The sequence below is a fragment of the Oncorhynchus masou genome, chromosome 11 (genome assembly GCF_036934945.1).
Source record: "Oncorhynchus masou masou isolate Uvic2021 chromosome 11, UVic_Omas_1.1, whole genome shotgun sequence".
In the NCBI taxonomy this organism is placed as follows: Eukaryota; Metazoa; Chordata; class Actinopteri; order Salmoniformes; family Salmonidae; genus Oncorhynchus; species Oncorhynchus masou.
In genome coordinates this window covers 50,076,768-50,087,336 of record NC_088222.1, presented here as the reverse complement: position 1 = coordinate 50,087,336, position 10,569 = coordinate 50,076,768, and the positions used below count along the sequence as shown (strand labels likewise).

The 10,569-nt window shown below is 43.0% G+C and overlaps 1 protein-coding gene across 2 annotated transcripts; it reads right to left on the bottom strand.

Annotated features, from left to right (window-relative positions):
• Positions 1-2,874: 2,874 nt before the first annotated feature.
• Positions 2,875-10,321, bottom strand: LOC135548800 (PLAC8-like protein 1). 2 transcript variants are annotated; one of them, XM_064978732.1, is made up of 6 exons: positions 10,212-10,321; positions 9,805-9,857; positions 9,362-9,603; positions 8,847-8,983; positions 3,374-3,538; positions 2,875-3,197 (listed from the first exon to the last, which is right to left on the bottom strand). In XM_064978732.1, exons 1-5 carry the CDS (start codon positions 10,218-10,220, stop codon positions 3,407-3,409), a joined length of 573 nt encoding a protein of 190 aa, XP_064834804.1. In that variant the 5' UTR covers positions 10,221-10,321; the 3' UTR covers positions 2,875-3,197; positions 3,374-3,406. The 2 variants fall into 2 exon arrangements, with proteins under 2 accessions (XP_064834804.1, XP_064834802.1); XM_064978730.1 differs by having other exon boundaries at positions 2,875-3,538.
• Positions 10,322-10,569: the final 248 nt, after the last annotated feature.

Sequence of the window (10,569 nt, the reverse complement as noted above, 5' to 3'; positions counted from 1 at the left end):
GACGTAGCCAGCGGTCAGGGATGAGTTGATGAGCGAGGTGAGGTAAGGGAGAAGGTCTCCGGAAATGGTCTGGAGAAGAGAGGAGGGGATAGGGTCAAGCGGGCAGGTTGTTGGGCGGCCGGCCGTCACAAGAAGCGAGATTTCATCTGGAGAGAGAGGGGAGAAAGAGGTCAGAGCACAGGGTAGGGCAGTGTGAGCAGAACCAGCGGTGTCGTTTGACTTAGCAAACGAGGATCGGATGTCGTCGACCTTCTTTTCAAAATGGTTGACGAAGTCATCTGCAGAGAGGGAGGAGGGGGGGGAGGAGGATTCAGGAGGGAGGAGAAGGTGGCAAAGAGCTTCCTAGGGTTAGAGGCAGATGCTTGGAATTTAGAGTGGTAGAAAGTGGCTTTAGCAGCAGAGACAGAGGAGGAAAATGTAGAGAGGAGGGAGTGAAAGGATGCCAGGTCCGCAGGGAGGCGAGTTTTCCTCCATTTCCGCTCGGCTGCCCGGAGCCCTGTTCTGTGAGCTCGCAATGAGTCGTCGAGCCACGGAGCGGGAGGGGAGGACCGAGCCGGCCTGGAGGATAGGGGACATAGAGAGTCAAAGGATGCAGAAAGGGAAGAGAGGAGGGTTGAGGAGGCAGAATCAGGAGATAGGTTGGAGAAGGTTTGAGCAGAGGGAAGAGATGATAGGATGGAAGAGGAGAGAGTAGCGGGGGAGAGAGAGCGAAGGTTGGGACGGCGCGATACCATCCGAGTAGGGGCAGTGTGGGAAGTGTTGGATGAGAGCGAGAGGGAAAAGGATACAAGGTAGTGGTCGGAGACTTGGAGGGGAGTTGCAATGAGGTTAGTGGAAGAACAGCATCTAGTAAAGATGAGGTCGAGCGTATTGCCTGCCTTGTGAGTAGGGGGAAGGTGAGAGGGTGAGGTCAAAAGAGGAGAGGAGTGGAAAGAAGGAGGCAGAGAGGAATGAGTCAAAGTTAGAGGTGGGGAGGTTAAAGTCGCCCAGGACTGTGAGAGGTGAGCCGTCCTCAGGAAAGGAGCTTATCAAGGCATCAAGCTCATTGATGAACTCTCCGAGGGAACCTGGAGGGCGATAAATGATAAGGATGTTAAGCTTGAAAGGGCTGGTAACTGTGACAGCATGGAATTCAAAGGAGGCGATAGACAGATGGGTAAGGGGAGAAAGAGAGAATGACCACTTGGGAGAGATGAGGATCCCGGTGCCACCACCCCGCTGACCAGAAGCTCTCGGGGTGTGCGAGAACACGTGGGCGGACGAAGAGAGAGCAGTAGGAGTAGCAGTGTTATCTGTGGTGATCCATGTTTCCGTCAGTGCCAAGAAGTCGAGGGACTGGAGGGAGGCATAGGCTGAGATGAACTCTGCCTTGTTGGCCGCAGATCGGCAGTTCCAGAGGCTACCGGAGACCTGGAACTCCACGTGGGTCGTGCGCGCTGGGACCACCAGATTAGGGTGGCCGCGGCCACGCGGTGTGGAGCGTTTGTATGGTCTGTGCAGAGAGGAGAGAACAGGGATAGATAGACACATAGTTGACAGGCTACAGAAGAGGCTACGCTAATGCAAAGGAGATTGGAATGACAAGTGGACTACACGTCTCGAATGTTCAGAAAGTTAAGCTTACGTAGCAAGAATCTTATTGACTAAAATGATTGAAATGATACAGTACTGCTGGAGTAGGCTAGCTGGCAGTGGCTGCGTTGTTGACTTTGTAGGCTAGCTGGCAGTGGCTGCGTTGTTGACACTACACTAATCAAGTCGTTCCGTCGAGTGTAATAGTTTCTACAGTGCTGCTATTCGGGGGTAGCTGGCTAGCTAGCAGTGTTGATTACGTTACGTTACGTTAAAAGAACGACAATAGCTGGCTAGCTAACCTAGAAAATCGCTCTAGACTACACAATTGTCTTAGATACAAAGACGGCTATGTAGCTAGCTAGCTACGATCAAACAAATCAAACCGTTGTACTGTAATGAAGTGAAATGAAAATGTGATACTACCTGTGGAGCGAAGCGGAATGTTGACCGGGTTGTTGAAGTTCTGTTCGGTAGACGTTGGCTAGCTGTTGGCTAGCTAGCTAGCAGTATCTCCTACGTTAAGGTAGGAGATAACACCAAGAGTGTACAAAGCTGTCATCAAGGCAAAGGGTGGCTCCTTGGAAGAATCTCATATAATTAATTTTTTTGGTTAATACATGATTTCATATGTGTTATTTCACAGTTTTGATGGCTTCATTATTATTCTACAATATTAAAAACATTTTTTTTACCTTGAATGAGTAGGTGTCCCCAAACTTTTGACTGGTATTATATATTACCAACATTACCATAGATTAACGAAGATGGTAACTTTGGTAAAATACCAGTAGCTCTGCAACCCTAGCATTCCCATGCTACCATCACCATGTTCCCAGCTAGCCATCCTCTTCACAGGCTGTCATAAAGACTGCTGTTCTAATCCAGGGAAATTAAATGGCAAGGATCATTTTGATACTTACACTTCCTTTTATGAAATCATTGTAGTAGACTTTTAAAATGAGTTCCGTATTCGACATGTAATGCTGTATGAAGCAATAAACAGTCGATGTACATCAGACCAAAGGAACTTGGGTTTGGCTGGTGTAGGCCATCATTGTAAATAAGAATTTGTTCTTAACTGACTTACCGAGTTAAATAAAAGGTCAAATAAAAAAAATACATCAATAACATTTCACAAATTGCATACTCAGCCTTTAGATACATCCCAGCTTTGTAAATGAATAACATTTTCATATCCTGGTACTGACTAGCAAGAGGTTTAGAGAGGAACGTACAAAATTAGATTAACGTGATTGTCAGCCGCATGGTATTGTCATAGATAAAATGAGAAAATAAAACAAATATGCAAATAGGTTTTTATTATTTCATGGCGTACATGGATTGTTTCATAAACTTGGCTGTGAACTTAATTTACAAACATCTATAACCCTTGTCTGGTAAAGTAGCGCTGATGTTACAGATACTAAATGGGCTAAAACACTAAACCTACTGCAAGTCCACACTCGCAAATAAAGAAAAGTATCACTAACCAAATGGATCTTGACTCAACCAACTCACCATTCATTTAACATATACAGACTCGTCTTTAACAGGAAAGTCTTCAGAAACCTTGGATAATGAGAGCTCATTAGAAACCAAATGGTATGATGACCCTCAGACACCTGCAATAATCAACATAAACATCTGTGACATAGTAATATGCAGACACATGTGATGTACAAAGGAAGTGACATGAGCCTATGAAGGTTCTATACACAGCCAAGGCTGTTAGATACCAAGGTTAGGTCATGAATATTCTAATATCCCATAACATACATGAATGCGATGTTGTCCTAACCTGGATTAATGAACCTAGTGCACAGCCATGTTGTCAGGAGCACTCCAGTGCAGTGGACACCTGGTAGGTCTGGCTCTTCATCCTCCTCTTCATCTCTCGGATCATCTGACAGACGGCCAGGGGGTAGCAGCAGTACACCGTGGTCCAGTCCTCACAGACACTGCCCTACACACACACACACAGGGCCTGGTCACATTTGGTCTCCGGTGAAATGGTGCTTAGCTATCTTAAGCCTGGCTGCAGAACAAATGTGGTGGCATAGTCTTTTCAAAACAATTCATAAACAAATTGCCAACCGCATGCCATACAAAATAAATGAAGTGATCCACTGTTAGTAGAGAGAGCAAAAGTAAATGTGAGTGAAACATTTCATTGTACACTAGCACAAAGTCCAACCTAAATATCTTGAAATAAAGACAGTGATGCTGAATTGTTCTTTCTGTGAGTGAACACTGCTTTTGTGCCCATGACACCACCCACGGGGCACACACTGATTGAATCAACGTCGTTTCCACATAATTTCAAAGATATTACAGTACCAGTCAAAAGTTTGAACACACCTACTCATTCAAGGGTTTTTCTTTATTTTTATTATTTTCAACATTGTAGAATAATAGCGAAGACGTCAAAACTATGGAATCATGTAGTAACCAAAAAAGTGTTAAACATCTAAAAAATATATTTTATGTTTGAGATTCTTCATACTAGCCACCCATAGCCTTGTTGACAGCTTTGCACACTCATGGCATTCTTTCAACCAGCTTCATGAGGTTGTCACCTGGAATGCATTTCAATTAACAGGTGTGCCTTGTCAAAAGTTAATTTGTGGAATTTCTTTCCTTCTTAATGCGTTTGAGCCAATCAGTTGTGTTGTGATAAGGTAGGGGTGGTATACAGAAGATAGCCCTATTTGGTAAAAGACTGAGTCCATATTATGGCAAGAACAGCTCAAATAAGCAAAGAGAAATGATAGTCCATCATTACTTAAAAACATAAAGGTCAGGCAATCCAAAATATTTCAAGAACTTTGAAAGTTTTTTTTCAAATGCAGTCGCAAAAAAAAAATCAAGCTTTATGATGACTGGCTCTCATAAGGACCGCCACAGGAAAGGACGACCTAGAGTTACCTCTGCTGCAGAAGATACGTTCATTAGAATTAACTGCCCATCAGATTGCAGCCCAAATAAATGCTTCACAGAGTTGAGTAACAGACACATCTGAACATCAACTGATCAGAGGAGACTGTAAATCAGGCCTTCATGGTCGAATTGCTGCTAAGAAACCACTACTAAAGGACACCAATAAGAAGAAGAGACTTGCTTGGGCCAAGAAAAACGAACAATGGACTTTAGACCGGTGAAAATCTGTCCTTTGGTCTGATGAGTCCAAATCGGAGATTTCTGGTTCCAACCGCTGTGTCTTTGCATGAAGCAGTGATGGCGTGGGTATGCTGGTGACACTGTCTGTGATTTATTTAGAATTCAAGGCACACTTAACCAGCATGGCTAACACAGCATTCTGCAGCAATACGCCATCACATCTGGTTTGAGCTTAGTGGGACTATCATTTGTTTTTCAAAAGGACAATGACATAACACACCTCCAGGCTGTGTAAGTGCTATTTGACCAAGAAGGGGAGTGCTGCATCAGATGACCTGGCCTCCACAGTCACCCGACAGGCCAATTGAGATGTTATGGAATGAGTTGGACCGCAGAGTGAAGGAAAAGCAGCCAACAAGTGCTTAGCATATGTGGGAACTCCTTCAATACTGCTGTAAAAGCATTCCAGGTGAAGCTGGTTGAGAGAAAGAGTATGCAAAGCTGTCATCAAGGCAAAGGGTGGCTACTTTGAAGAATCTCAAATATAAATTACATTTTGATTTGTTTAACGCTTTTTTTGTTACTACATGATTCCATATGTGTTATTTCATAGTTTGATGTCTTCACCATTATTCTACAACATAGAAAATAGTAAAAATACAGAAAAACCCTTGAATGAGTAGGAGTGTCCAAACTTTTGACTCGTACTGTGCCGTGAAACAATGTGGAATAGATCTCTGTGCCCAGTAAGGTCATCTCTTGGGTCTCTAAGCCTTTAGGGGCAATATCTACTAAGCTAACATTTGCAATTGTTTTAAGACTGTCATACAGTGGATCATTTAGCTATTTGATCTTACATTTTTAGGACCCCTGTAGGTATGAAAACAAATATTACAAAATGATTTGATGAAACATTGAATTTGGCCTTACTGTTGTAGCCATAGAAACGCATTGAATAACACATTCATACATGACAAAACTGTTTGTAAAAAAAACACATCAAAAGGAACTGTTTTTTTCAAGTGTCTGTCCTATATCTGAGAGATAAGAAAGTTCAGGAACATCTATACACAGTGGCAAGAAAAACTATTTTAACCATTTGGAATTACTTGGACTTCTGCATAAGTTGGTAATACAATTTGATCTGATCTTCATCTAAATCACAACAATAGACAAACACAGTCTGCTGCAACTGATCACACACACAAACAATTATACGTTTTCATGTCTTTATTGAACACACTGTGTAAACATTCACAGTGCAGGGTGAGAAAAGTATGTGAACCCTTGGTTTTAATAACTGGTTGACCCTACTTTGGAAGCAATAACCTCAACCAAGCGTTTTCCGTAGTCGTGGTTCAGACCTGCACAATGGTCGGGAGGAATTTTGGACCATTCCTCTTTACAAAACTGTTTCAGTTCAGCAATATTCTTGGGACGTCTGGTGTGAACAGCTCGAGGTCATGCCACAGCATCTCAATCGGGTTGAGGTCAGGACTCTGCCTTGGCCACTCCAGAAGGCATATTTTCTTCTGTTGATTTACTTCTATGTTTTGCGTCGTCGTTCTGTTGCATCACCCAATTTCTGTTGAGCTTCAATTGGCGGACATATAGCCTTACATTCTCCTGCAAAATGTATTGATGAACTTGAGAATTCATTTTTCCGGCAGTTATTGCAAGCTGTCCAGGCCCTTCGGCAGCAAAGCAGCACCAAACAATTATGCTCCCTTCACCATACTTTACAGTTGGGATGAGGTTTTGATGTGGTGTGCAGTGCCTTCTTTTCTCCACAGTGTTGTGTGTTCCTTCCAAACAACTCAACTGTATTTTCATCTGTCCATAGAATATTTTGCCTAGTAGCGCTGTGGAAGATCCAGATGCTCTTTTGTGAACTTCAGACGTGCAGCAATGTTTTTTTTGGACAGCAGTGGCTTCTTCCGTGGTGTCCTCCCATGAAAACCATGCTTGTTTAGTGTTTTACATATCGTAGACTCATCAACAGAGATGTAAGCATGTTCCAGAGATTTATTTAAGTCTTTAGCTGACACTCTAGGATTCTTTTTAACCTCATTGAGCATTCTGCGCTGTGCTCTTGCAGTCATCTTTGCAGGACGGCCCCTCCTAGGGAGAGTAGCAACAGCGCTGAACTTTCAATTTATAGACAATTTGTCTTACCATGGACTGATTGATGAACATCGAGGCATTCAGTGATACTTTTGTAACCCTTTCCAGCTTTTTGCAAGTCAACAATCTTGGGCCTTCTGATATCTTATTTGTTCGAGGCATGGTTCACATCAGGCAATGCTTCTTATGAATAGAAAACTCAAATTTTGTGAATATTTTTTTATGGGGAAGGGCACCTCTAAAAAATATCTCCAATCTCATCTCAATGATTGTACTCCAGGTCAGCTGACTACGATTAGCTTTTCGTGAAGACATTTGTGTAGGGGTTCACATACCTTTTCAAACCTACACTGTGAATGTTTAAATTATATATTCAACATAGACAAGAAAAATACAATAATTTGTGTGTTATTAGTTTAAGCAGACTGTGTTTGTCTGTTGTTGTGACTTATATGAGTTGTTGTGACTTAGATCAGATCAAATATTATGACCAATTCATGCAGAAAAGTAGATAATTCCAAAGGGTTCACATACTTTTTCTTGCCACTGTATATTTATTTCTCAAATTTGACCCCTTTAGTTTTGGCACATTCTACAGTATCTCCTATTCATTTTCACTGTCCGGTACTGGGTTACAGTCAGAAGAGTCTTGCGAAACAGCCGCCATATCCGTGTTCCTGAGAGTCTTAGTTTGATGGTGGGGTCCAAATCGTTTCTGGCTCAAACCGTTCGAACTTCAGATGTTTTTGTGAAAAGTAAGGCTGTCAATAACAACACTTTGACAAAGATGCAGATACAACCTTATAGCCCCAAGCTATCCATTTCTGAAAATAGGTCAACTTGGCCATAAGAGGGATATTTTAAATGTATTCTTTTGTTCCACTTGGCCAATCACAATTGTAGTGTGACAATATCTCATGGTGCATCCTTGACTAGGCTACAAGCTACTAATGTTCAAGAGGCAGGTTTTTGCACATATGACAAAATCCCACGTTTTTACTTATCCGTTTCAAAACACATCCATGTGCTTTTTTGAGAAAAAGATCAAATGAGATCTATACAACATTTAAGTGTATCCTACATTGTAAAAAAGGTGGAAGAACCTTATGGTCTGAGCAAATAGCTGTCAAGTAGCTCCATTACAACCACTGCCAGGTGGCGTACAGTACACCACTAAACAGGTAAATTGGATACATTATCTGTGGGTTTGAGGTCCTCAACGCTCAATTCAAATTATGCATATGTGACGAAGTGGATGATTCTAATAATGTATATTAAACATTGTACACTTAAGTGCAGCTTGCACATCTATGTAATATACACAGTGTAAAAAATATTAGGTACACCTGCTCTTTCCATGACAGGCTGGCCAGGTGAATCGAGGTGAACGCTATGATCCCTTATTGAGGTCACTTGGTAAATCCACTTCAATCAGTGTAGATGAAGGGGTGGAGACATGTTTAAGAAGGACTCTAAACCTTGAGACATGGACTGTGTATGTGTGCCATTCAGAGGGTGAATAGGCAAGACCAAAGATGTAAGTGTCTTGAACGGGGTATGGTAGTACAGTAGGTGCCAGGCTCACCGGTTTGAGTGTGTCAAGAACTGCAAGGCCGCTGGGTTGTTCACACTCAAGTTTCCCATGTTTCCCATATCTGTCAAGGACGCTCTCATGGAAGTGTTCGATCACATCCAACTACATTAACATTTGTAATTGGCTGATGCTTAATTTTCTACAGGAAATAATGACTGCCAGCTGGTGAAGTTCGTAGCGGACTAAATGTCTCAGTTAATCTTTTGGGAACAGCTAACATGTAGTGTTTTATCAAGTGCAACTATGTCAATGATTTTAATTGGCTGGTATGCATTTGGAGAAACATTTTAAACTTAAACTTTTTCGAAACGCTTGCAAGTATGGACCCACAGTGTTATATTTAATCAAACGTGATGACGTCACCAATTTCCACACGGACATCGACCTCAATAACACCCAATAAACCTCCTCTTCACTATTGCGTAACAATCCTCACCCGTATCTTGTATCTCTCCCTGATGCCCACCCGCATGGCAAACGTGGAGCCAGGAAGCAGGGGCAAACACAGACACTCCCCATAGTGGTGGGCCAGACTCAGGTCCAGGCAGCAGGGCACAAAGGCCCCTAAGAGACCTGCATGGGCAGAAAGAGAGAAATACAGGGCTTAGTTTAGTTCTCCGCAATTCTCCACAAGACAGTGGTAGTCGATTAGACAACTTTAATTTAAATACATGTTTAGTAAGCCTACAGAGTGTTGATAGATTTGATGTGGTATCATGCAAGAGAATCGTCATCTCCATGATAAATACTCAATAAAAAAAACACGTAATTTCCTTAATTAACAAAGGTAGAGCATAACAGGGAGTAAGACATGTAATGTATGTAAGACAGCAGTATAGCCATCCACCATTTGACCCGTTGAGTTACCCAAACTGGTAACTTTGACTTTCACACTTAGCCCGAGTGTGTGTACAAGGCAGTGAGATAAGCCCAGGGCTGTGTCTGCCTCACATGTAGTCTTGTCTCCACACACGTTGAACAGGCTGCTGTTCCAGTCCCCTCCAGTCTGAGTGATCGTGGTCACTGTCGTCTTGGTTACCCCCAAGCCAGGCTGCGTGAGAACGGGAAGTTCCATTGCAGCAGCAGCACTCTGTGGGTTCCAACCTGCACTTCCTGTTCCTATGTCCCAGCCCCCGGCTTCCTCCTCATAACCTGGGGCCTGCTGCAATGCTGCTTTGGTGACTGGTGCACAACTGAGATAAACAAGACAAACACAAACTGCAGTGGCATTTAAAGTATAGAAATTAAATGTAGGATTAGCAGTACTGCAATGTGGCTCAAATAGGGGTTAAAAATAAATAAACATAACACCTCAAAAAGGGCTTAAGAACATGTCGGAATGACGTATCACACCCAACAATGGTAATCTCTACTGATAAGGGCCAAACACTTACTGGTCTGTGGTGGCTGTGACTATGGCTGTGGTATCCTCCATGCTGACTGCTCCCTGCCAGGGAAGGAGGGAGGGGGAGACTGGGTGAGCTTCCCACTAAGATGGGGGGTGCTCTTCCAGATAGGGCTGGAGCGCAGCAGCCCTGCCAGTGGCTGCTCTGGGAAGATAACACATTTTGGTCCTCCTTTTCTAGGGGCTCGTAACGCCCTCTTAATACAGTGCAAATGGCACACCAACAGTGTAGAGGCCAAGGCCAGGCCAGAGTTAGCCAGCCAGCTAGAGAGCCTGCGGATGAGAATATTCATACCCCCAACAGAGAGAGCTCTTCCCGAGATAAAAGAATACTCACCCAGGCATTGACAGCAGTGCCAAAAAGAAAATCATTGTAAAAGAAAACACACTACTTACCTTAATCATAGACACCAGCTACGTGCTACCAGAGAGCTGTAGTAACGGCAAATGACTCGCTCACAACCAAAGACACACACTAAGCGAGCGTCTGCATGTACTCTTGTGGTTGCTGCCTTAAAGCATTTCCTCTTAATGAGCGCACATCGACCTGATCACATCTGCTTTTTTTGGTGCCGTCTTTGACAGTAATAACAGTATGACAGTAATGGTCTGGGAAGGCTCGTGGTCAAATAAGAAACATCTCACCATGATTCTCTGAACAGCTGAGAACATTTCCTGTTGAAAGCAAAAAAGCATTATGTTTCTATAAACACACACTACAAAGTAGAGACAGAGGTAGACCGTTTCCCAAAGG

Coding starts and splice junctions, on each gene's coding strand:
- LOC135548800 (XM_064978730.1), bottom strand. Junction 8,984..9,361: donor GTGTGGAGACAAGACTACAT/GTGAGGCAGACA, acceptor CTGCCCATGCAG/GTCTCTTAGGGGCCTTTGTG. Junction 3,539..8,846: donor GGGAGAGATACAAGATACGG/GTGAGGATTGTT, acceptor GTGTGTGTGTAG/GGCAGTGTCTGTGAGGACTG.